The 27,569-nt window shown below is 43.0% G+C and overlaps 1 protein-coding gene and 1 long non-coding RNA gene across 8 annotated transcripts in view; one reads left to right on the top strand and one right to left on the bottom strand.

The window, feature by feature from the left end:
- qkia (QKI, KH domain containing, RNA binding a) overlaps positions 1-27,093 on the top strand; it is a 73,982-nt gene extending 46,889 nt beyond the window's left edge. For 2 of the 7 annotated variants that reach the window (XM_037125489.1, XM_037125495.1), the window contains exons 5-7: positions 18,077-18,164; positions 19,513-19,950; positions 21,947-22,811. In XM_037125489.1, the coding sequence (XP_036981384.1) occupies positions 18,077-18,164; positions 19,513-19,950; positions 21,947-22,056 (636 nt within the window). In that variant the 3' untranslated portion in view covers positions 22,057-22,811. Of the gene's footprint in view, positions 1-18,076; positions 18,165-19,512; positions 19,951-21,946; positions 22,812-23,284 lie in introns of those variants that run through there. The other 5 variants (XM_037125493.1, XM_037125490.1, XM_037125492.1 and 2 more) reach the window with 5 other exon arrangements.
- On the bottom strand, positions 1-27,550 carry LOC119034459. Its single transcript, XR_005079571.1, has 3 exons — positions 27,423-27,550; positions 2,027-2,168; positions 1-1,622 (listed from the first exon to the last, which is right to left on the bottom strand). It is a non-coding gene; the product is annotated as an uncharacterized LOC119034459 (long non-coding RNA).
- Between the last annotated feature and the right edge of the window lie 19 nt (positions 27,551-27,569).

Below are 27,569 nucleotides of genomic sequence, written 5' to 3' on the forward strand. Positions count from 1 at the left end.
AGGGGAGTAAGGGCAGAATAGCCAGCCATGTGGAATAATAGCACATCTACAGGGCATGCATCAGAAGAGTTTAATCTGAAAACTGTATCTGATCACATGAAAATGCAGGCTTTTTTATATCTAACACTATGCTCTAACTTTTTGTTCAGCACCTGTTAAAGATGTAATGGAGGTGCTAGTATGCCGGTGTCCCCTGTCTAGTATGATGGTTTCCTCCCCATCTGTCTCAGTTGGTCCTCAGCCCAACCTGACAACGTGGAAAGCACATCAATTCATGTCCTCTTGTCTGAGGATTTGCTTGACTCTATTCAGCCTGACTGTCACTTCTTTAGGCACTTGTTTTGTTCCTGAGTGCAGGAGTGTTTCAGATCTCCACCGCCTGTATGAACACACAAGCATGTTGACACACTTCTTCATTCACATACAAACCTGAAAATGAAGTGGCAATGTTTCAAAGTGTGATTCAGAATGAGTCACTGTTAACACATGTGTAGACACATACACAAAGCAAACCCGTTTTGGCGTCCTTTTAAGTCAATGACAGCTCTCGGCAGCTAACACTCATCTGAATGGAGTGCCACAAAAATAGATTCCTCGCTCATCTTGAAATCTCTTTGCATTTTGCAGCCTGACAAGTGCATTAAAGATGGTCTGCTAATTCAGTACCTGAACCATTTATCAGGTTAAGGAGAAGCTCTCTTCTTTTCTTTCTCAAACACAAAAAAGCAGCTTGGAGCTCTTTTGAGACACTAATGAAATCTGGCTCATAAAAATTTTCACTCTATCTTTAATTCAAATAACAGTTTAACAGAGCTAATTAATGACCGTTTGCAGTCAACCGGAGGCCATTTTTCCTTCAAGCAAGGCATCTTTGTTCATTTAGATGTAAAGAAAAGATCCTTCCATTAGATAGACATGGTATGTTTTGTGTTTATCTTGGTCTATCAAACTTGAGAAATAAAATGTTCCTGCCTTGTTTTGTGATATAAGAATACACATGGCACTTTTTCATGGATGTATTCCAAGTATTAAAGCTTTGCACTCCAAAGTATATTTTCATTTTGCTTTCACACATATTATAAACATGACACAGATTAATACTTATTGATCAGAGAAAGAAACCAAGCCCATTTTTCTGTTGTAGATCTGATCTTTTGTGCTGCTTACATCAAGGGCCGGACTTAACGCACTTACCTCAGTGGTCTGACACTAGCCTTGTGTATGACAAATTTAAATGTCAATAGATGTGACGTAGTTTGAGTATGGTAGAATAAACCTCCAGTACTCCTGACCCTGAATGTTGGGTTGGTGCATTATCTACCCATGAACCCCTTGGGGTGCTATATTCTCTTTATGTCGCTGTCTGCAAATACAGGCACACATCATGAGTGGGTGGGCAGTTGCGCTGTCTGGCAGTAATGCCCTTTATCATGCTAAACTAGATTGGATTAAAGTATGGACACGCAGAGTACGCATTGTTCTAATGAAGGGCATCTTTTCCACATTTGGCAGCGTAAAATCGCCTTTATTAAATCGCACAGGAAACAGAATGAGGTCATGGTTTTTTATTTCCTTTCAAGGAACAGGCTCAACTTGTCATTGGAGAGGAACCAGCTGCAGAGCTGCAACAAAGAGGAGAACACACTGATAACCACAAGGTGCTTTTGTCTGCGAACTTGATAGGAAAGGCTTTAATATGATAGTTTTGCTCTTAAATAATCTCATAATTTACTCATTTGGGATTAGGAACCAGGATGTTCAATGGACATGCCTACACTTAACCAGCCAAATTAAATGTGCACTTACTAGCTGTGTGTGGGTGTGTGTGTGTGTATTTTTAAATGAGAATATTGTTTAGCAGTAACTACTACAACTTTTTCAAGTTGTGGGACCAACCAAGTATGACTCACCATAGAGAAATATGACGGCATGTCTGGTAACATATTTTGTCTGTGTCTGAATCCATTGTCAACTTTTCATTGGTGGACGTGTTAACATAGCAAATATTGACAATTGTGTAACGCACCTGTCAGTGACTGCTCCTCATTCAGGTTGACTGACAGTTGGAAGAGTGAACTGATGGGTTAATGGTTTCACACCTTCTCCACTTTGCCCTCTGTAGCGCTCTTTTGCTCCCTAGTTCTGTGAACTCTTCAACTCTCCATGAACTGGGAGCAGGGGAACATTGGTGAGATGAGAGAGACCGAGGCAGGGAGAGAGAGGAGAGAAAGCTGGGTGGGAGAGCTTGATTGAGCTACTCTTTCAAGTGTGGATTTACTCCACTGATCCTGCCCTGGTACACACACACACACACACACACACACACACACACACACACACACACACACACACACACACACACACACACACAATTGAACAGACACTTGCACGCGCACACACAGACACACACACACAATTACGCATGCCCAGAAAAATACTTCCACATGCATGTACATACACATTGACTGAAATGCTCCCCTCATCCTTTGAGTCCTTGGTTAAGGCCCTCAAACGGAGCGGCAGGAGCCCCACTGCACTTAAAGTAACCTCCACTCAAATACTTCAGAGCTGTATACATAAACCGGACTGGCCTATTCCGTTTCACCCTTCTGTCCCTAGAAGAGCTGGAGAGCAATAATGATTGACCTGTAGGCAGGTATTGCAGCAGACCTTGGCCAATTGTGAAAGAGACCTGACTTGAGTTTATGCCATGATTATGTTGAATAATGTTGCCATCACAAATAAGAAATGGCTCTCAGCTGAAGAAACTCCAGCCCAAGTTTAAATCCATCTGAGTTACCTCCGTATGTTATTAACTATCTTCAGCTGTGCTGTACTCTGCAGGTCAAACGCTTGTATGGCAAAAGCAGAATTTCTGCTGTTGTGTCACAGGACTTGGTCTGATAACTGTGTGCACACAGGGAGCCACATAACTTTAACACTGTATAAATAAGGCCTTGTCTAATCCTCATTAAAAGGCCAAACATGTAACATGGCAAACACGTGTAATTGGGTAGATCAGCACAGACTCACTTGGGACAGACAAGAACATCCCCCACTGTGCTCCTCTATATGAGCTATAACCTTTAAGAATGCCATGTCTTTCTGCAGCATGCAACAGCACTTGTGTCCAAGCAATGTCTTGTAATCAACAAGACATTGCTTTATACTCAACAATTAGCCAAGAGATGCATTCAAATATTAAGTCACATTTAATGTACAGAATGCTATATAAAGTAGGAAGGGGGGCAGAAAAGAATATGTGAAAATAGACAAGCTGAGCAACTTTAACATCTTTGCAGCCTTTTAGGTTCAGCATTTTGTGGACTAAGTAATGGATTGATTAGCTGTGAAAATAAATGGAAGATTAATCAATAATATCGATAATCATTGCTCATGGACCTACTGTGCTTGTGTTTGCGTCTGCACACACACCTAGCTCTGTTTAGACTTTTTATGTATTGATTTGTGTGCTTCACACATGCTCATATGTGTGATTGACAGGTGTGTGTGCACCAGACATTTTTATGGGCACCATAAATTCTCATTGGTCACCTCAGGTCACAGCACTGTTTGAAGGGCCTATGGGAAAATGACAGCCAGGCAGACGAGTGGACAAGGCCATTTGAGAGCAGACAAAGGCCATGTCCTTGGGTAACCCGGAGTGTTTTTGCCTAAAGACACTGCTAGAAATGTCTTCATTTATATTTTGCTTTTTGGTACTGATGGTGAATATCACCCAAGCTGGATGCGGTTTTACTTTTTGGAGTAAATGAAGGAGTACTTCGGTTTTTATCATGCTGAGATTTGCACAAACTATACAGACTCATATTCTGTCATGGATTACAACACATCTAAATGCTTCTTGTGCAACTCTTTCACACTTCCACTGTGATAAAATTGTCAGGTTGCAATGGCTTTGACTTTTGCATTATTTGTTAGTTATGATGCTGTTGATCAAAAGTCGAAGCACATGCTGTACTTAATTTTACATTCAACTGTAAGATGCACTGTAGAAATCCTGTCCTGAAAGTCCTGAAATGTAAATATAAACACGTTACCCTGGAAACAACCCCGAGTAGAGCACCTTATACTTTCTGAGAGATCAAATTGTTATGCTGTGAAGTGATAAGTCAGATACACACAGACTTTTTACTTTGGTGGTGAAGTCTGTGGATTCTGTTCTTTTGCGAATATTAGTATTTGATCTGCAGGGACTGATCTGGTTGGATTTCATAAGAATCTTTTTAGAGGAAGTTCAAGTGGGGACAATTCTCCACATGTGACAGCAAGAGCTGATGTAACACCAAGCCATTTAAGTTGTGTGAGAATGCCTAATAAAGCAAGCTCCAGACAATGCTACCCACACTGCTCTACATTTGATTCAGTGCAATGATGGCAAGCACTCGCCGCAAGCTACCTATAGCACATTAAGAGGGGTAGCAGGCTTGCTTTGAATCTCCATATACACACACACACACACACGCCGATAGAGCACCCGAGAAGCAGGAAGGGTAAGGTCTGAAAGGGGAACAGCATACAGAGAAAGAAAGAGCTTGTTGGCACAGAGGCACTCTGGCCCTGGAGAGCCAAGTGCACGTCTCCCTGAATGAAACTGTCATTGCAGAGAACAAAGTGAGCAGCAGCCTGAGAAGACCAGTGGCCTCCAGCGCTACTCTCTGTTTGAAACACGGTGGGAACCCAGTCCTGCTCTTGTGCTCCAGCTCTCCATTTTCCCCTCCATCCCTCTTTTGCCCCCCCTTTATAAATTCTATTTTTGGTATTTTATCACTGTGTAGCTCTAGTCCACATCATGGAAATTAGGATACGGTATTCATTGCTCTACTTTTCTTTTTTAAAAATGCCTTGGAAGTGTATGGCAAACTGAGAGCTCTCCGTCAGTTGCCATATTTGGCTCACCAGGCTCACTGTAGCCCTTCTAGGCCAAGACTAAGTTTCACTTTTCCTCAGAACCCATACTCTTATTCCTTTGTTCTTATTCCTGTCCTCTGTTCCCCTGAGCCTTCTGTCGCTCCTAATCTCTGTCTCTTCTGTTTTCTCTCTCATCTTCCTATCTCGACTGTGGCGCACCTTTTGAGGAAGAACATACAGTAGATGGTGTTTTTATAAAAGCCAGACAGATGGACCTTAATGGACGCCAAGTTTGGAGATCTGCGGGGTGTTGTGTCTGTACTCACCAGTATGCATCCGGCTTGGCAGAGCGCTACAGTGGCAGCGCCATCAGAACCACTCAGACAGGAAAGGCACAGGCACAGAGAGAAAGATGATGCAGAACAGGCAGAGCTAGATTTAAACAGCGCAAGTCTGTTCCAGGCAGCAATATACGGACTTTGCAATCAATAAACACCTCTTTTTGTTTTTCTTTCTCCCTTTCTCGCTCTCCGTCTCTCCTCCTCTCTTTCCTCCCCTCTCTCTGTCTCCCTCTCTCTCTCTGTCAGCAGTGTCTGACAAATGAGTACAAAACACCATCTGGCTGCATCCATCCATGTGTGCCTCTCCAATTAATGATGTTTATTCTCTGTTAGGCCTACCTATCACTACCATTCTCCTCTTATTTACACTTAATCTACCCTTCCACACACACACACAGTCTCACACACACCTGCCATCATGCATGATATCCAGTCACATCCATCAACAAATATTTCTAATTTCCCATTGAGCCTGACTGATTGTCTTGGGATTTGCATGCCTTTGACTGTGCTTGATGCACATTACATTAATGCATCTTAAGGCAGGACTCTGCAACCGGTGCTTTGCCTGCCATAGTGTAAATACTTTGAAACTACAACGTAGAAGGGAACTTTGCCAATTTACAACCAGATTTGTATCAACAACAACAAATGAAAAATGGTAAACTCCCTCCCATGTTGCCTGTCCCCACAGCTCCCTGCTCAAGCTGACTTTCACTGGCTAATTTAACATCTACGTTTTTATGTGCCTCCATCCATGCTGCTGATCAAATCTGTCAAAATAATTTCAGCCTATTTTTATTTTCTTACAATACCTTGCAGCCTTAGTCCAGTGCAGAGCTCGGATTGTTGTTGTAGTTGGCATTCTACCTTAGAGCAAAAGGAAATACCACAGCTCTCGTTTTCTCAGGTCATGTAGAGATTTAGCACCAATTTAATGCCCCTCTCTACGGTGTAACAGCACATTTTATGAAAAGCCCATCTTTCCAGCAGTGAGATGCTTCTTTGATGGTCACAGAATGTGTGAGATTGTGTCTTTGGCTCCTCAAAGAACAAACACTTGAGGTGTGATGAAACGAGCTTGTGTGTTTCTACCATTTCATTCTAGTACAGCTGCAGAGTTGATGCCATCACACACACCATACAGTGTGATAAAGGCTTTAATATTACCACTTGTCCTGCTTCCTCTAAATTTGTGTGCATGTAAATGCAATCTTGTCAAAAGTAGCTGCTTCTCTCTCTCTCTGCTATTCAGATCAAGTAGGCTTAGGGGCATTGCAGGCCTGTAGTAGGTGGTTAGTTTTAGCCAACCTGGCAGCCTCGCTGTCCCAGTAGGCTGTTATTACCTTCATCAGGCTAATGAAGGAGCTGGATTGGATCATATTAACCTCCTGACCTCCACCTCCCAGGACACCACAGTTACAACAGGCTGGACCGCACTGTTCGCTGCGTGCGTGCGTTTGTGTGTGTGTGTGTGCGTTTGTGCGTGTGTGTGGTGAGCCCATCCCACATGCACATTGAGGCTGCATCTCCCACATGAATGTTAATCATCTTTTTAATTGGCTTCCTTGACCTGGTGACCTCGGCAGGACTGCATCACTGTTCTCCTCCTTCACTGCTGCTTTCTGACTGTGTCTGTGTGCCGTCATTTTAGCTTCCATTCACTCTCAAACAGTAGCGACTGGAGCCGGCTTGGAGGCATCGGGACCTTTGACTCCCAGCCATCCTCCACTTTCATCATTATCCATCTTCACATCCTCACCCTCTTTGTACTCATTCATCCAGCATTTTGTTCATCATATGCCTTGCTAATACGTTTGAGACGGGTACTTCACAGACACCAATTGAAACTCTGTAACCAGGAGAGCAGAGGAGGGCAAACACTAAAACCGTGTGCAGTATAAATCACCTCTGATTAATGATCTAGAGGTGATAAGTGGGTAATTGGAATTGACCACTTAAACTGTTTAACCAAAGGAAACAGATGTGGCTCTTCTGACACTTATGCCAATAATGATTACTACTGCGTGTCATGTGATGGTTAGTGTGTGAGAAGTGACTGTGATCAGCCCTGTCTCGTGAAAGCTTATCTACTCAAGCATGCACGCGTAACTTCTTGGTTACACATATAACCGACAAGTGGAGATCCAGCTTCCGCACTTCAACTGCACCCCAGACACCAAAACAACAATAAAATGCTTCAGCCCTCTAGCCTGAGTGTTGACATTGGAGTTCAAACATCTGAAAACAGGCTCAGGCAGACTGGGTTGAAAATAAAAACGCACGCAGTCAGGTTTAATTGCACAAAAGACCCACATACAAAAATACAAAATTATTGGCCTGCATATCCTTGAGATATTTTTACCTGGGCCGTTCCTTTGTGGCTCTGAGAGAGGTAGAGCGGACAAAAGAGATTAATTTAAATTCAAAAGCTCGTTCAAGAAGGTGAACCACCATCATATTCATATTCTTAACCTGTAAGTCATGTTAGAAGACCATTGGCATTTATTTTTTATTTCACAATTTTATTTTTTATTTTGTCTGCATATTTTCCTCTTTTCAAAGTACACAAAAGACATCTTTGTTATGTACCTTTGCCTCATTGTATCTAGCCAAGTAAATGTCCACACGTGTACTACTTTTTCTCTTCTATTTTACTTCCGTCCACCCATCCCCCCGATTCCCTCTGTGTTTGTGTCCGTCGTCCTGATTCTTATTCGTCATGTATTTGCCCTCTCTCTAGCTGTCCACTGCTCCCTTTCTCTCTCTGGGTGATTGAGGGGACAAGCCATTCACCACTCTCTCTTCCATTAACCTATCTGCATTGGCCTAAAGGCCCCCTACATCCTGTTAACAACATGCAGGTTACAAAGCACAGAACAGGCTGGAGCTGTCTGTCTCAACTGCGTTAGTCACAAAGCATTGTAAACTATATAAACATGTTTTTCCAATATATTGCATGGCAAGGATATGCCTCTGTTTCTTGTTTGGACCTAATTTTAATGATTCCCAAGCTGCACACATTCTTCCAGTCTAAGCTTTTTATTGCTGTACTACATACGGTAACCACTGAGTGTCTTTCCATGTGTGCCAGGTCCCTCCTGTCAGCTCAAACCCGACAGGAGGGACTTGGTCTGGTCCTGGTCCAAAGGTTCCTATCCTGCTGCTTCTCCCCATCTCATCTCCATCTGCCCATCCCTCCTCATCTCCTGCTCTATGGCTCTCCTGAGGGGTGGACAGGTGGTTCAAACCCTAAAGAAACTGTACCCCTGCAGGGAACAACCTGCCCAAGCCTGGCCACCTTCCCTAGTCTTGTCCTCATCCTCTTTAATTTCCTGGCCCCGCTGAAAGGCAGGCACACTCCTTCAGCCAGTCTCAGTCTGGAGAGCAGAAAGATGCCAGCTATTATCACATAAATTCTAACAATTTGAAGCATTCCAACAAAGAAACAGTTGATTGCAGTGGCTTTGTGATCATGAGAGTTACTATGTTTAGTTGAGAAAAGCAGATTTTCTTGTGTATGTACATCACCCAGAGGCAGACCTATAACATGCTCATTAGCTGTTGTCAGGGGTTGTGTTCCAGAAACCTGTGCACGCCTGCACATGGTGACATAAGAACAAGGAAAGAGGCAGTGTGACTTTGAATTCCACTCTGCCTGCTGTTTCCTCCATTATCAGGAGTCTGCTCACGGAGCCAGCCACAGGAAATGGTGAAAACTCTAAAGCGGCAGAAAGATTCAGATTCCAATAACATTTGTGCTGAATGGCATCTTTCATCCTCCTTCCTCACCTCTCCTCACTTGTTTTAGCAATCTGCCGTTCACCAACTCACTGGGGTGGACAATCGGGAACAAAATAGATGGGACACTAACATGCAAGTGCAATCCACAATAAACAAATAAATTATATGTTTTGTTTTTTTTTTTATCACTGTAAGCTTCACCTTTCCACACTGAAAATATCTGCACATATACAACCAGTTTAGTATAGATAAATATATTTTTAATCCATTCCAATCCATTCAATTCTTAACAGTGTTTCATCAGTCAACATTTAATCATGAATTCAAACAAACATAGAAAAGTCTTTCTAGTTGAACAAGCCTAAATATAAGCCTAGAATAAGGAAGACCGGTGCCAAGTCATTCATGTCCTCAGGTCTGGAAACTTGTCATCCAGGGTCCTGATCCAAACCTCAGCCTCATCACACCACAATTAGCACTTTCTCTCTTACACTCTCTCGTGAGCTCTTCCTTCCCGTTTTTCTCCTTGAAACATCATCCTGTTGCTAATCCATCTCTTTCATTTCTCCTCCCTGAGGGGAATTAGTCCTGTTTCTTCTCTTGTCTCATTCATTTAGTTTTTTAAGGCAGCCAAGATCCCCAGTGAAAGTGCATTCTATGTACACAGGCCCTCTGCACCACTTACAAAATTGCCTTGCCCACTTGAACTGTCCTTTTAATTTCAGTTCGCACACATACACATGCACTTGGGTCCCTAACCACCCCGGACTCTCACATCATTGTAAGATAACCTCCTTCCTAATCCACCTGGTTGCACGAGGCTCCTCCAGGGGGTTTTTCAAGTGTCCTAATACAGTGCGCAGGCAGGGGAGGCGGGTAACAAGGCAGGCTGAGAGGCCCGGGCAGTTTTTAATCTGCCCTGGTCCTCCAGTACCAAGTAGAGGGACCCTACAAGCCCCTAGCCAATCTTTGTGCCTCTCTTTGAAGGTCTCCTTAATCCCCTTATAGAGAGGCAAGGAAATGCAGATGTGTGCGTATGTGTGTGGATGTTTTCATGTGTGCATGTGGCTGTGGGTGGATTGAAGCAGAGCAGTGGTTAGGACCCTGCATCTCCAAAGGTCCAATGCTGATTGAGACTTGTGTGTTTTGTGTCTCTGTCACACACACACACACTCTACTTTATACATTGTCCACCCACAGGACTTCTGGACTTCCCCAGGGGGCCTTACCAGGGCCAAGCTTCAACATCTGCAAAGTGGGAAACACGCACACACGCACATGCACGCGCACGCACACACACACACACAATGCTTTCATCTCTCCCTCTCCAGTGACTGTGTCCCTGTGTTTAGGCAGGAAAATAGGATTGTGTAGAGCTCAGCGTTTAGAGAGCCCAAAGGCCGCCCGTCAAATTCAGCTCCTACAGTTTGTGATTCCTCGCTTTGCCAGCCATCGGTCAACTCCTTTCAAACTCCATTCTCTCAGTCCCACCAGCCAACTTTTGACTGATGGCTTTCTTTGCCTCCTCCATTGTGTCTAGAGTGTAGAAGCTTTGCCCCCTTTTTTTTAAATCTCACTTGGGTTTATTTGCTTTGTTTATCTCAGTCCTCTTTTTTTCTCTATCACACTCTTATTGTTTGTTAGCGGTGGTGTTTGCAATTGCTTCACTCGCTGTCTCTCGCACTGACTAGTTTTCCCGTGGTAGAACTTGGGGTGTGTTGAGTCAAGCAAAGCAAAACTCAAACCAAAACATTCCCTTTTTTTTTCCTTTTCAAAAAGCTCTGTTGGAATCCCAATGTTTTTTTTCTTTCTTGGCAGAGAAGGCACACAACATCTGTAACTCAGTTATACCAGGAAAATGGAATATCCTTTTTAGCAATACATTGTCAGGGATTTACACAGTATTGACTTGGCTCTGCAAAGGTAGTCAGTGATCCAGCGCATCATAAGAATAGTAGTACATGTTGTCTTTTTGGTAAAATTGTGACATATTTTTGCATTACAGAGAAGATTCAGTTTCTTGTGAATAAACGGAACTCCCAGATATGCACATGTCCAGATAGATTCATCCAAAGGGTTGCAGGTTTGAATCCACACCTTGCACGAGGCTCCTAGATCCCTGTTTTATGAGACAGCTCCAGTGATCAGCTCTGAGTCAGGATCTCTGAATGATGCAAATCCCCCTAGCAGTATTTAAAGCTCCCAAATCATCCCCGGCCAAATCCCTTCAAGATATTCCCTGCTCGATTGGATGGCATTAAAGGATCGCAGCGACAGAACAATACACCGTCTGGCAGCCCTGGTGGAATGAGGGATATAAGGACGGTCGGAGAGGGAAGGTGGAAGAAGAAATAGAATAGTGGATGGATAAGGTAGAGATTGTGGGTGCAAAGTGGGAATATGGGCTGGGAGAAGGATGTGAAGAGAGGGAATTTTATTGGTAGGAAGGAAACGGATGATGATGATTGGGAAAGTGCACAGGGGAAATGGACAGCTGTTTACTGAGCTGTACAACATAGTGGGGACTGAGTGATCCCTCCTGCTCTTAGTCTGTAACCTCATCTGTTTGTCAAAGCAGTTGCAGGCCAGGAAGCTTTAATAATATATCTAAATCTTGTTGTTAAATCTGTATATATTTTTCTAGGTTATTTATATGAAGTTTAATCCGCTCTTAAGGCTGTTATGTTACATGGAATACCAGCCGAATTTCTGAGGATAAACAAGATCACTCAGAATTTCCGCACAGCCTTTTCCCTTGTACTATTGGAAATGCTTTTGAAGAGAGAGAAAAACTGTGCTTGCGGAAAAAACATTTTCTTTCCTCCTTTCTTTATTCCTCTCCTTTCTCCTGTCCGTGGCACTGAGTCTGCAAATGCGTGTCGGTTGATATTGATGGGGCGAGCACACAACACCAAGGCTGCCCACTTCACTCTCCTCCAGCACAATAAAAGGCTGTCATAAGCCCCATAGATCCAGGAACCAGTGCCAGAGCCCGCACTGTGTTGCTACCCATACTAACTGGGGGGTAAACTACCAATTTAATTACAAACCCTGAGTAGCTACTATCCTACTTCATACAGAACAGAGGCAGCGCTTAAACTCTCAGGGCTTGGCACTTATGAGCTTTGTTATGATGCAGAAAGTGAAGTATTAACAGAAGAGTTAGTTCCTGACTTTTTAATGTGCCACAACTGTACCCCAGTAAGCTGTGTGATTGACAGTAATGGGGCGGAGCAGCCGTGATGTGTTTGTAATAATCTGACTGGAGTCAGGTTCACTTCTATGCTAATGAGCTAGTGTGTTGGTGGTTTAGCATGACTAATGGCGCACGTCGCTAACAGAGCTGTCTGGGAGTGAGGAGGGGAGCAAAGGAGAAATAAAGAGGCTTTACGGCAGGGTTGTGAAGGTAGAAGACAGTCAGAGAGGAGAGTTGCAGGAGATTGCGTTGTTAGTCTTTGGGGGGAAAAGGAAAATACAGTTGAGGCCTGATTCCCTTGGCAGATACGTTCACAAAAGCCGAGGAGCATGGCAGAGGAAAGAAAATTGCCTTTGAAAATGCAGCTGTGAATTTGAGAAAGGACATGGAGCACTTACCCCAGCACGCTCTAAAAGGTGCTTTTTATGACAGAGAAGGAAGAAGGTTATATGTGTTTGCGTAGCACTTCGTGTTTTATTTTTCCTGATTGATACACAGTCCTGACATTGAAAAGTGAAAAGCCCAAATGTGTTTTTATGTGTTGTGTGGTTTTTTTTTTGGTTTTTTTTTTACTTTTGCCGGAGCAGTTGTTTGATTGATAGTCTTGTCTCAGAAAACATGGGAATCTTGTTTGCTGCACATGTGTTTTCATTTCGTACCCCAAGCCAGCTTCCAAGTTTTCTTTAGTTCACTTGAATCGATTAAACTTTCTCGTCACTTATTTATTTAGTGTGGCGATGTTTTGAAGCTCACTACAAGTGCTCATTCCTTGCCTCTTCTCTAGCCGCCCGCTTTCTGGAGAGTGTGGAATTGTTGATAAGTCGTCTTGGCAGCGTGGCGGGAGTAATCATTTTCCTCCAGATGTTAGAGTTTGGGAAGGAACCAAAAGGGAGGCGGAACGGGAGAAAAACCAGCTGCCGCCACTACCAGTTCCACCCCTCTACATGAAGTCATCCGCTCCTCCCTCCCCGAGGCTCCCAATACCACCTCCTTCACTCCACTCGGCTGGATTTTTTTTCCCTCCCCCCATCCTATTCTCAGTTCTACACATTCTGCCTCTCCCTGTATCCCAAGAGGCAGCCAGGGGCAGGCTGTGTTTACTGCTGAGGTAATTGGAGTAGTTTGGAGAGAGCCTGACCCCGGCCCTGCTAAGGCCTAGGATATGTGTGTGTGGTTGTGCGTGTGTATATGCCTGTTTGTGATGACTGGCAGAGAGGCCAGGGAAGGAAAACAGGCCTTAGCCAGTGTCAGCCCACTGGGGAACAGACAAATTGGTTTTCACTACGCTGTCTGTCTTTTCTTGTCTCATATTCTCCAGCTATCCCTTTCTTCTTCCTGCGTATCTCTCCATCTCTCCACCAACTCAAAGACAATCATTCACGCTTTCTCTTGTACTTGCTCTGCAGCGCTTTTTCTCCTCCTGGTATGCTTTTGTTCCACCTCCCTTTCTCTCTCTCTCTCTCTCTCTGCTCATCATTTCATCTCTCCGAATCGAGCTGTTAGCTGAGCTGAGCTGCGTTAGATGGTGACTCTTGCCAGATATGAGCAGAAAACTCCCCCTCAGTTGCAGCCACAGATGTGAACCGATTCATCTGTCCTAATCCAGGCGTCTGTTATGTTTATCTCTGGGTTAGATGGATAGGAAAGGGTGCAGTGTCGGGTCGTCATGGAGGAGAGTGGAGGTGCAGCCCTATAAACTCAGTCAGCCGCTCATCTGTTGCTTATTGTCCTCCACATGCACAGAGAGTAAATGGCGTTGATTATGAGCTCTGTTGTCTGTAACAATTGGCATTAGCTGCAGCTTGTGTTCATCAACATATGAACACAAGCTTTGATCAGGAGAGAGGCCCAAAAGAGCGAAGCATGACAGTGATTTAGCATGCATCGAGTGACCTCATCGCAGGGTTGTCAGGTAGTGGCAGTGGGACACGGCTCACCTACTTTAGCTCATCGCACTCCCTTCTCCCTTCTCCTCCCTCCTCCTCGTTTTCCCTCCCTCCCTCTTGCTCCTCCCTGATAGCTTTTACCGCTCTGCTGATTTCACAAATAGGCCTCATTGATTGAATCTGATTCTTGTGGATAGAGCAGCTTTATTGAGTGGCTTTTTCGCTGATGGACAGGAGCGTGTGTGTGTGTTTGTTGCGAGCATGCATGCGTGCATGTTAGAGGTGATAAAGGAAAACTTCCTTTCCTCATCCCTCTCGTTCTATAATCCAGCAGCTATTCCTCTCCTGGGAATTCCAGCAGCCAGATCATTACAGACACACACGCAGCATGCTTACACACACGGCCAGAGCGATCGCTGCATCTGACTGAATGTTTTATTATGGGTGGAGCATGCTGACTGAGGAGTCTGTTAATTGTGGAGACACCTTGAGCAAGGCAACATTAAACTGCCCTCCCTGGCGCTGTTCATCAAACATTCATCTAAGCTGTGCTGCTGCGGTAGAAAGCTGGCCCAGTACACCCAAGGCTGCACGATTATAGTCAATCCAGCTCCACTCCAGCGGTGTCGCCAGCGTTATCTTTGGTTTATGCAGCTCCTGTCTGCAGCCATTTTGGATTTGCCGTCTTACTTGTAGTGTGGCTGAAATCAGAGTTGCCAGTGCTTCCCAAACATCCACATTACAGAGGACAAAAGGAGAGAAAAATATGGAAATGTTGCAGTAGGAGATTTGTATTTTGATGGGGGGAAAATGATCCTGTTTCAGATGTAAAACAGAAATGATCTGCTGGGGTTTCGATGCTTTAGCTAACAAACTGTGTTAGCGAGAAGATGGAGCTATATCAGCAGCACTCCACTGGGGATACACACATTTCACACACAGCAGTGCACACCTCATCCTAGCAGCAGCATCTGTGCTCTTCCCCTCTCGCTGCCCTCTATTTTGTCTCTCTCCTCTCAACAGGCAGTGTGCCACCTATGCAGAGTTGGATGGATGGTGGCACCCTCTTAGCCCGCGCCCATTTAACCCTCACAACCACACAGATCCATCATCATCCGACACACACAAACATACATAAGCTGCCGTAACACTCGTATCCCAGCGTGTGTTTGTCCTGAGCTGCAGCCAGCTGCTTAGCTGCCCCCCCCTGTACTCCTTCTTGTCTCTAACAACCCCCCAAATGTGCTCATTATTTTGTCTGAAATTTAAAAGGTTAGGCTTGTCAAGGTATTTAAGTGTTGCCACAAAGACACAGAGGATCTGTGCTTCTCCAGGTTGCACTTATACTGCTGGGATTCAACTTCCTCAAGAGAGCCACCTTCGCTTGATTTGAGACAAAAGACTTGTGTGCCAAGTCATTGTAGAGAGACAGTGGGCCTGTGCATTAGGGAAAGCTTGTGACAAGTATGGTTACAGCAGAGTGGATAGTGTTTATACAGCTCTCCATACAGTAACTATAAAGTACGAGACAATTGTTTGTTTTATTGTTGTCACAGACGTTTGGAGCTTTGAAAGCGTAACACATTCGGCCCTCCTCGTGATTGGCATCTGGTGAAGTTCTTGTTTTGTCTCTTTCCTTCCCTCATTGCTCTATTTTGTCTCGCAAGTCGGCTTGGCCCACTTCCAAAGAACTACTGACAGAGGATTTGGGGAGGCACACACACAAAAGAAAGGAGAAAACGGCTGTTTGGATCCATGAGAAGTGTAGCAGACTTGTTCTTTTTGCTTTTTTATTTTGTATTATGAGGTTAAACAGGTCAAAGTCTGATTTAATGTGTGATATAAATAACACAAAGGAGTAACACATAACAATAAGATGGTGATAATGTTTACTTTGCACTCTAAGGTGTGATAGTCAGCTATTTTAGGGTTTGTTCATCCATGTGTGCAAGTGTTTACATAGCAATCGCAGCATCTAATTAGTAGTGATTCTGTCTGTCCATTGAGGAGGGTTTACTTGCAGATATTAGCCGTGCTAACCGTTGACCTGGGCCATGTTCAATTAGCCTAATCTGGTTATCATTGTTGACACCGCTTGTCATGTTGGCCTTTTTTCACCTCCAGAGCTGTTAGCGAAGAGAAATACAGGGCTTGACAAATATTTCAGAGCAGTGTGTGTGCGTGGGTGTATGTATGTTATGGCTTTTATAGCTGATGATTTAGTTTAATTTAAGGCTCACATTTGTGCATTAATGTTATTATGAAGGAAATGAACAATGGATTGTAATCATTTGTAACGTTTTTTGTGTGGTTGGTTGGTTTATCAACAGAATTACACAAAAACTAGATGATAGATTTCCACAGAATTTGGATGGAGCATGGGTCTTGGCTCAGAATTGACCCCATTAACTGCAGATCAAGGACATTTTTTTCGCACTATAACATTTATGATCAAGCCTTTGGGCCTTGGAGAAGGTTCGAGCTCTACTGAGCACCACTCTAGTTCAGCTCTGTGATGCACATCATTAAAATTTAAAATAGTAAAATACTTGGATGGTGTCTGTTGCATCAGTAGTGTTTGCTTTCCTTGCCTTTTGTCTGTCTTTGCAGGGAAAAGTGATGTAGCTGGGAAAAATTTGGTGTCATTTTCTTTGCTTCAAGATTTCCCCATTAAAAGAAAAGAGAGCATAGTGGAGGTAGCCAAGGAGAGAAAGTAGTAGGGAGAATTTCCTTGCTTCGTTAATTGGCAGCTCTGTGGTACGCTAAACATTGCACACACACACACACACACACACAGCTGAATTCTGTGACTGCTCTGAAGCCACTGCCTTATATTTAGTCAAGGGAGACCAGCCTCTGTCACTTTTTCTCTTGCTTAACCTCGCTCCTTTCTCTTCCTCTCTCTGTGGCTGTGCTGAAGAGGAGTCTCAGGGGAGGGCTTAACTCTGAGCCCTCGTTCTTTTTTTCTTCTTCCCTTTCTTTCCCTCTTCCCTTCCACGTCTTTCTTTCCTTATCGTCCCTTGAATAGAGCGGCAGACTGTTGTTAAACTTAGTCCAGGAGACAGACTCCACGCAGAGATAGAATAGAGAAATGGAGGAGGTTCGATGTCTGCCTTCTTGCTTTTATCACTGCCGCCACTAACAGGCTGGTCTGCTTCACTCTGTGATGCGTTTACTCGCAGATGCAGAGTGTAGGTGCTTGAGCCACCGCTCTCTGGCGTAAACAATTTCCGCTTTTAGCAGCAAAAGGCTTGAAATCGATGGTTCACCTCAGGTGGATTTGAGGTCAGCGAGACTTCACATGCCTGTCTTTGCACCCTTCATCTTGGAGAGTAAATCACATAAGGCCCTGCTTAAATTATGATGTACAACCTGGAAAATCACAGGGGCTCTTGTGTTGTCATGGTTATTGAGTGTTCGGTAGCTTCAGGGGAAATGGAGTTTGGGGGTGGAGGTGGAGGAGGGGTTGCAGAAAGGAAAGGGGGAGGTTGGTGGATGGGTGTGAGTGGGAGGAGGGGTGCTATCTTAATTGCTTTCCGTGAATAATTTCAGTCCCCTAATTTGGCGATAATGACAGCGGCTGCGGCTTTTGTATTTATTTATCCAAACATTAATTGACAGGACTGACATTAGCCAGGGCGGTTATTGCGCATTTGATTGCGCACAAGGGAGCAAAGAAAATTACAGTAATTATCATTCTGATATGGATTATGAATATGCATTCCCACACTTAATGTCTCTGTCAGCATTTTGGTAACAACAAGGCACTCTGCCATGACAACAGCACTTTAGCCTATCGCCATCTCTGTTTCCCTGAACCCAATCCAACCGGTGCTTTTGGAGAACAGATGACATGTAGTGTCAAAATGATTTAGCCGCCCCACTGTAGCTTTTTAACAACACCCAGGCACGCTGTTAGGTGAAATGGTCGTCTTGTGGATTGTTTCAATCGGCCTGCAAATGGGCCTCAGCTTGTGTGGAATTAGTGAGTGGCGTGTGTTATTGTGATTGGACATTAACGGTTCTGTTTTTCACAGGCGGAGGGAGAAGACAATTTGAAGAAGATGCAGCTGATGGAGCTGGCGATTCTCAATGGGACATACAGAGACAACAACATCAAAACACGTAAGCGAGCTGCCATGAACACACATCCACAATTAAAGCAATCCATCTAGTTTTCACCACACATGACTAATCTTTTAACTGCATAGACCATATTTAATCATAGAAAACAAAACATTTTTTTTCTGTATTTCTCATTAACTAATCCTGTTTACCTTCATTAATGTAATGTGTAGTCAGATCTCCTGTGTACATACCATCATGTTATCTCTGACCACAAACAGACCTGTCTTTCTCAAGCTCTCCAAACAATCCATGTTTACCCATCCGACCATGAGTAGGGCAACTTCCATTCTGTTCTACTCCATATTTCTTTCCTCTTCATCCCCCCCCCTCCACCTCCATCCTCCCTGCAATCCAGATGCGATCGCTTTAAATCACTTGCTGTTGGCGGACTCTCTTTCAGCACATTTTCTGCATGTCAGTCACTAGCTCACACATGTACAGTGTTTGCTCCTTAAGCACCAAATGCCACATGTTATTCCAGAACCTTTGCATTGACTCTCTGTTTGGTTATGAGCTTAATTATCAATCAAGAATTAATTTCAACAAGATCAGAAACTGGGTTCTTTTACATGCTTGGGCTCAAAGTTATTAAACGAACTCAAAGTGAATATTTTTACCATTTAATTGGCCTTACTTAACATGATGATGAACTGGCCCACCATAGTTACTGCTTGATTTAATTGACCTGTCTATGGGGAAGCTTCTGTTGCACAGCTCACAGCACATGCTAATGCAGAACCACTTGAAAAATGATTTTTGTGTATTCATTTGTATGTTATCCAACTTAAATGGACTGCTGACTGTGTTGGGGGAACAACTAATGGAGTATGTTCATTCTGGTGCTTGGAGGTCTTCACACCCAGGACGAAATTCTTGATTATTCTCCGTGAAACCTTCATTGAGTCTCTCCTCAACATCAAGTCAACAGCTCCATTTCTGTTGTGTGTGTTGTTTTACCCTCACCTGTGCCATTTCTAGTAGATGAATGTGTAGCTGCCATGGTGATTTGTATGCTTCGAATGCACTGGGATGACAGCAGCATTGTGTGCTTTTTGTTTTTGGTGTGATGGGTTATTTTTTTGTTTTGTTTGGCTATGTTTTTTTCTTTGCAGCAAATTGTGGCTTTTGTGGTTCACCACCATGATCATTGCATGGACTAATTTTCCCCTTTTGCCCCTCCCCCTCCTCTCTCCTCTCTCCTCTCTACCTGCCACTCTCTGTACCCTCTTCTTTTCCTGCTTTTGTATTTTCACCCTTCACTGTTCATCTGTGATTATGATCAACCACACAACACTTTTATCCTCTTTCTTTCTGATCCTGTCCTTTGCTCTCTTGCTTATGGCAGCCACCCTTGCATTTTCTCTTGCAGCAGCGGCAGCAGCCGCTCAAGGCCCCCGCCTCATAGCGGCCCCCACGGGTCAGGTGTTGCCTCCCCAGGCACTCCGGCCCCCAACACCAGCTGGGGCCCCCATCATGAACCTCATCCGGCCCACTCAGATGGCTGCCATGCTGCCCAATGGCACCCCCACCCTGGTGCCTCCCACACCGGATGGTGGGCTCATCTACACCACCCCTTACGAGTACCCTTACGCCCTGGCACCCACCTCCCTGCTGGAGTACCCCATCGAGCACAGTGGGGTTCTAGGTAAGCGAGCCTGGGGAAGCATGGGTGCAGCAGGTACAGCGCTCAGCTTTAGCCAGCCTGGACAGGAGGGCAGCTTGTTTTACCCCGGAGGGGTGCTGGACGCGGCTTCCATGAGCCACAGTCAGGACTTGTTGAAAGGTAAATATGTCGTGTCCACCTGAAGATCAAAAACAAACTCACAGAGTGGATGTGCTGGTGAAGCGCTAGGTAATGGAATGACCAGCTATGTGGCTCATATGGACACTGTATTCAAATGGCAAAGGGGGACATAGATGACTTTGTGAGGGCTAGGCTCTTGGAATTTTTTTATTTAGACTTTCTAGTTATGCTTTTGCCAAACAGTCCTGCTCTCAGGTTTACATCGCTTCTTTCCTGCAAGGTTCATATAGGAGAGTTTGCCTCGGTGTGAGATGAGGCACGCTGACAGAAACACGCTCCCATCCATGCAGCCTGCTCTCTAACCCTTTCATGCACTGGCCTGAAGGCATATTCAGTCTGGCGGCAGATCCCCTCGGATTTCTGCAGCTTTTGAAATCATTTCTCTGCGCTGTTCTCTGCAGGCTGGCCTTGATGCCTGTAGATAGTCCCTCTCTCACTCCCACTGGGGATGTTCATTAAATTCCTCCAGTCTTCCCTTTATTCTTCGCCTTCCCCTCTCTCCATTGTGTTAGCCTCACCCCTGTTGAACCTTAGCTCTGTGCTAATACCTGACGCTCCCCTTCATTTCTGTGTCAGGAGTACAGTTCAATATGAGGGTCTATATATTATATTAATTCTCAGTAGTGCTTTAAGCTTGACACATCTGCTGCCAAAGAGACAACTGTACACCCATTGATGGAAAAGAGTCCGATATGAACAACATATGTTATATTGAGGCTGCACTTAACAAAAGAAAAGCTGTTTATTTTCCACATTAAGAGCCCTTTGTTATTTTCTTCCCAGCTTTGATTTGACACCCCTAATGTTGTCCGTGGTATCATCTGGCAGCAGCAGACACGAGTGTGATTTTTAGCTGACCTGTGTAGTTGAGGTGCCTCTGGGAGTCATGTGTAGAACAGACAGGGGCAGCTGACTGGCTTTTCTCTCTTTAACTTGCAGGGTTACACCAGCTTAGTGCATTTTATTTACTCACACTATCGATCGGTGCCTTCAGCAACGCTGGGCCCTGTGGAACACACTCTCACTCCCATACTCACACACACATTCATGCGCTTGGCTCAGCTGCCCGTGCTACTGTATCTAGCCACCATTGGCTTGTAGAATAAGGAAATGTCAGGCCATCTGCTTCTTCAGAATAGTGTAGGTGGTGATGTAGTTATAAGCCAAAACTCACTCTTAACTTGACAATGCTAGAACAAAATCCTTGCAGATTTTTTATAACTTAAATCACATGTCTCCTCTTCAGGGAGAGCTTGATTTATTTCTTAAGGCCTGTACGCGTTTCTTTTTTTGCAATACTTGAACATACACTGACACGTTTGTTTGTGTCATGTACATTAGGCAGTATCAAGCGCTGCAGTGGGAAGAAATCATTTGTGACAAATATAGGAAGAAAGTGACAGCCTCTGCCGCCAGTGAACAGATTGACCTGGAGAGAAGCGGTGAAAGAGGGATAGAGAAAATGAAAGAGAGAGGGAAAGGCAGGTGGTGTCTGGCACTATTCAATTACCATCAGAGCTGTATTGGATTTCCCCACCTTTCAAAATAAAGAGACAAATTTCTCTCAATCCCCCTCTGGATCCCAGAGGAAGAATCACATTATTTTTTTTCTCTTCCTCCAGACAGCCCAGGAGCCTGTCCCCTTTTCTAAGAGTCCTCCTTAGAATTCTGAGCACTGTGGAATTTTATTACTTAAGTTATGCATTTTTAGAGTTAAACTCCCAAAAATGGTGTATTGTGTTTTTTGTACTGCATTTTTCTACACGTTAAAAAAAAAAGAGAGAGAGAGAAGATATGCGTGGCGTGTGTATATGTACTATAACCTGTATTATGTTGCTATTCTGTGTATTGTTGTATTATCCAAGCATTATAATGATAATGGTTAAAAATGTGAATGTTATTACTGTAAAAGATGACTGTTTTTCCCCTGCTCAAAGTGAACGGTTTCTAACCTTGTGGACCTGTTACAATCTAGGTGCAATGGCTACTAAAGTGAGACGGCATGACACGCGGGTCCATCCTTACCAAAGGATTGTGACCGCTGACAGAGGTCAGTTTAGTCTCCTAGCTACACTCTGCTATTGACTGATGAATTTCAATGATTATTATGCCTATTATGCCTCGATGCCTTAGTTAATTTGTATATTGTATGTATTTCTTTTGTTATCCTCTCCCCCCACCCACGTTTTCTAGCCCATACATCCACACACCAGCTAAATGGTTGCTTGTGGTCTGCACATTTTGTTTACATTTAGTACTGAACATATACATAGACTGTGTATATGTCAAAGCTCAGGCAAAAGTGATCGCAACAGCTTTTTGGTTCATGCAGCTGTGAAGCCAGGACAGGTAGTACTTTGCAGGCAGTGTTGAAGGTGTATAATGACATTCCTCTGATGTGAGATTAGAGCCTAAAATGGGGCGGGCTTGTTCCCATACATGATTTATCTCCTCGGCTCATAAGGAGCAGAGAAAGAAGAAAAAGAAAAAAAAAAGAAGCATTTCTATACTGTATCTGAGAGAGCTAGCAGGCGGAAGACAAGTAGCCATGCTGCTACCAGGCACCATTTCACCTTGAGATTTAAATTTATTTTGCATTTTTTTATTTTTCTATGGAAGATAGACACGCACAGACATAAGCTGAGGTAGCTTGCATTCTCTCCAGTGTATTGCAAATAGACTGAAATAAAGCTAAAATACATTTTTTTAATATTTCAGTTGTACGTGAGGTACTGTCATTTTATATTTGAGCATTTTATATCAAATGTATTTATGGTTCTTGTGTATATTTATATTCTATAAAAATATACTGCTAAATAAAGAGAAAGAATCGGAAAACATCGATTCATCTATTCATTGCACATTTACCACTAGTCACAGTTACCCCTTCACATAACATTAGTTATTGTAAGTCTCCTTACCACTAATCACACCGTTTGTAACTTGCACTTCAACTTGACAGACACTAAAACACTAGATTTTTGTTTTTTCTTATTGTGTTTGTCCGTTCGACCTCTCTTTGCTTCTGTTTTTTGGTTTTGGGGGCAATGTGCGCTTAAATTAAACCACCAAGCTACCTGATTCAGGGGTGGGGGCTTTCGTAGTTCGGATCATGACGTGAGCGCGTCATGATTAAAATGAGATTAGCTGGGTTCATCTCACATTGGCAGGGGATTTAGGAGGGGTGGGGCGACATAAGAGATTGCATTCATTTTATTGTTAAAATGATGTCATTCCAGTCTCTTCTTGCTGACACTAATATCCTTTCTATCTTTTTTTTCTGTTTGTTTTGTTTTTGTTTCTAACCACCTAGCCGCCACCGGCAACTAACACATGACCTTCTGACCTCTGAACTCTTCACCCAATGACGAGCCGCCCCAAGCCTGCCTGCTGATCAGTTAACTGGTAATTGCCTTTTGCTAGCCTCTCGGACGCAAGTGAGAGAGAGAGAGAGAGGCGCCTGCCCGTACAGTTACCCTAACACGTTCTGACAAACAAAAATAGAAACCAACGCAGAATCTTCACAGAAACACAACAAACCCAACAACAAAGTTGTGTAATATTCATTTTTTCCCTCTGTTCATTGAGTTCAATTCCCATTCTTTCTCTTTCTTTTTCTTCATGAATCATACACTGGGTGGATGTGTTTGTGATATTACTCATAAATCTGCACTGAATTATATAGCAATAAAGACCCCCACCCCGACCCGCCCACCCACCCTCCTGTAATCGCTCTAATTTGGTGACCTCACTTGTATGAATCAAAAGTTCAATATCTATTTGACGCAAACCATTTGGTTTCAGAATAATGACATAATCCCCCGCCCCCTCAAATATAAGAGCCCACCCGCTCCCCATCCTGCTCCAACCCACCCACCTACCGGGAGAGAAAAAGAAATAGAAGGAAAGAGAACATACACTCACATTAACTTGTTTAATTTCTGTCATTATTCACATGTAGTGCAGTTTGTTGAGTTCTAAGATGTAATTATGAGCTGACACATTCTGGGTGTGCACCTCCAAACAGCTTTTCTGTCTGTTTTTTAAAAAGCATGGCTGAAATGATTGCAAAAAGAGCTTTTTATGATTTATGTGTTTTTTCTTCTGTCTTGTTGGTTTTTTTTGTTTTGTTTTTTTGTTTTTCCTTTTACGTTTGAGTCATTTTCTCCACTTGGTTTTGGTTTCTCTGTTTATATTTGACTAATTAGGGTTTCTTAAGTTTATCCAAAATAAGGCAGGTGGTTATCTCTGGAAAACAAAACACAATGTGATGTTTGATGCAGGCTGCAGAGAGATAGGAAAAAAAGAAGGAAAGACATGATGAAAGGCAAGATGGGAAGGTTACTATTTGGGATGATGGGTTTCTGTGTGTGTGTGCGTGTTTTTAATTAATACTACAATGAAAGTAGGGTGTGCTGAGGCTTCGGGGACATTGGCACAGTGCTTATTAGCGACTGACCATTGCTACGCCCCCCATCCACACTACATCCATTATCCAGTGCCTGATGTATTTAGAGAAATATCTCGATGAGCTAGCTGAGCTGTGATCAAAAAGACAAAAAAAAAAAAGTATTAAGTGTGCATATTTAGCCAAAGGGTTTTCCAATGAATTATATATCTGCAATTATGCATCTGTCTCATAGAGGGCTCTCTTTGTGATTTTTAGAGTTTGGAAAGGTGTGAATTTGTGGTGCCTGCCTTCAGCTGGATCGGACAGCAAGTCAGTTAGATGATTTTTTTTTTTTTTTTTTTCACCCATTAGTATTTTTTTTTTCTGAGGTGAATACAGACAATTAACACTAAATCAAAATCAAACACGCTACTCAATGACAGTCCATTGCTAGGGGGAAGGGCACTTTGAAGTTCTGTACATAAATGCTTTTATCATGATGCCTGGCTTCCATATTGAGTTGTCTCATCAGCCACATTGCCAAAAGAGTGTTTATTTGTTTAGTTTTGCATCTCAACATTTGGCTTTTTTTTTCCCTTTCGTTTAAGTCTCTATTTTTTATTTTTAAACCCCAGATAAATTTAAGTTGTGACATCAGGCGGATATAATCTGAGCCTTAGCAAAAGCTTTTTTTTTTCTTTTTTTTTTTAATGATGAAACGTTTATTTTGAACACATGACTAACCATCCAAAAGCGCATCCACAATGTGTCACACCTCCCCGTGATCGTAGTCAAGCTCCTGAGCCCACAATCTTTTGTTCAACTCTCTCAAGAAAAAATAGGATGTGAAAGCCATGCCTGCCTGTTCAAATTGCTTTATACATACGTCTTATATATATATAAATATATATATAAATATATAAAAATGTAGATATCTGTCATTGCATATACAAATACAGAAGAGAACAAAACATAGATAATTTTACAGGGTGCTGGAGAAGAGAAAAAAATTGAAAAATCTATTTTTGGCAATTTTAGCTTTTGATACTTTACTTGCAGTTACAAAATCAGAAAAATAAACTAAAAAAAAGTTAAACAGTATTGGGGGGGCGGTGAGGGGACAGAAAAAATCTGAGTGGGTGAGGAAAAAAGTGCTGTTACCTTTTTTTGGATATGATTGGGAAAAAGGAAGACGAAGACCAAAACAGTCGTAAACCCTTGAAAAAGCTAGCGAGGATCAGAAACGAGACAGACGCCTAGAGAGTTTTTCAAAGGATCAAATCAAAGTGCCTTATCAACAGTGGTTTCTGTTTTCTGAGTATTCCAGTTGTGTTCAATAATATCCAGCACCCACCAAGATGGCGCAGAGAGGAATGGCTAGTGTTACATGCTCTGAATAGTCGAGCAGGGTAGCTCCCACCATATCGTGGTGTTACCGAAGTTATTCTATGCAAAAAGAATAGCAGTCGTTTTGACCAGCTAAAATATGTGCCATGGTTTTGTCTTCCTGAAATTTATTTTCTTCTTTTTTCCTTGACTTGATGGCCCTTTACTCTGCTGTATGTGCAGGTTTTGTTCTCTTTTTATTTTAGATTTTAATGATCATATGAAATATTGTCTTGATTTATATATATATATTTTTTTTTGGTGACTGTGACTTAACTTCCTCGAACAAATTGAACTGCCAATAGCAAATGCAGTAGTCTGCCTGCCAGAACATGTTTTGATCATGAGCTGAGAAAAATACATAACATGCAAGGGAGTGGATACGAGACAAGAGAAAGGGGGGGGGGAGTCGTCCCCGTCGGCGCTTGTTTCAACAGCTGCAAACTTGAAAGAAAAAACACAAAAAGCATCCAGTCCAAGTCTCCCGATGTCAAATTGACAACAAACTATCAATACAATCACGAGATTTATAATGGACAAGATGGGATGCTGTATAATGAAACAAGCAACTCTATTTCACAGCCAAATAGTTTCCAGTTATTGAAACAGCTGACAGTTTGTTGCTGGAAGGTGAAATCAACTCATAATATTAAATCGAGGAGTTCTCAGATCCAGATATTACCCTTGGCAGTTTGTTTCTCTATTCATAGCTCTTTCATCATGCTGTTACACCGAAAGGTCAATGAATCTTTTATTTTTCTTTCCTTTTTTCAGTGTTATTATTTTAAATTGAAATGCAATATTAAAGTGGAGCAAGAGATGGCTATTCAGCATTTGACAGTATTAAGAAAAAAAAAAGTTCCCCTCTGCAATGTTACAACTTTGCTGTGTCATTGTGAAAGGCTGGATAAAGTCCATCAGGTGAAAGGCTAACTCTATACCTACCGTATTCTCTCTGGCCTGCCTACTACATGTATGATAATGTAATTAACAGCAGCCATTGTTACAGGTTTATAATGTATTTTTCTAATCTCATTTTATATGTATATTAATCATGTTTCTGAGTGCTTTTTTTTAATGAAACCCACTGCAACTCCCCCTCTCCCCTCCTTCTCTTTTACATCTTGAAAACTGTCTCTTGTGGGGAGTGTTGCCTTTTTTTCCCTGTTATATTTTGTTTTTCTTGCCAATTCCCAGCTTGTTTAACTCATTAGCTTACTTTATTAGTTTTTTCTTGTCATAAGTATTTTTACATGCTTGCATTTAGTTTTCATGGTGTATGCTGTTATTTTTCTTATTAACCTCTTGGCATTTATTTTAATAAAACATTCTTAGTAAGAATTTTACTAACTTGCTGATATTTTGTCTTGTGTTTTTAACCAGTTTCATGAATGTATTACCTTGGTCTGGTTCACGGACTAACACGATTAAAACTGGTGTCTGGCCACCACTTACACTGACTTGACTGACGCTACACAAGCACACAATCACACACAGAAACACACACACACACACCCACACACACACACCCACACACTCACTTTCCAAGCCAACTGTGCACATACATGCAATCTACTCCGCACACACACACACACACACAACCTAACTGGAAACTGCACGAGTTGATAAGCGTCCCCCCCTCCCCCTCCTCTCACTACCGCTCACGCACTCTCACCTCTGTGCTGGAGAAAATCTGCTGACACTCTTCATACTTGCCCTCCCCGCTCAGTTCCAACACTGCTGCTGTGTCCGTCGCCTCTGTTATTAGAGACCATCTCTCTTGTTAGTTGTCCCGTCCTTCTGTGTCACTGACTGGACAGGA

Source organism: Acanthopagrus latus, chromosome 16 (genome assembly GCF_904848185.1).
Source record: "Acanthopagrus latus isolate v.2019 chromosome 16, fAcaLat1.1, whole genome shotgun sequence".
Classification (NCBI taxonomy): Eukaryota; Metazoa; Chordata; class Actinopteri; order Spariformes; family Sparidae; genus Acanthopagrus; species Acanthopagrus latus.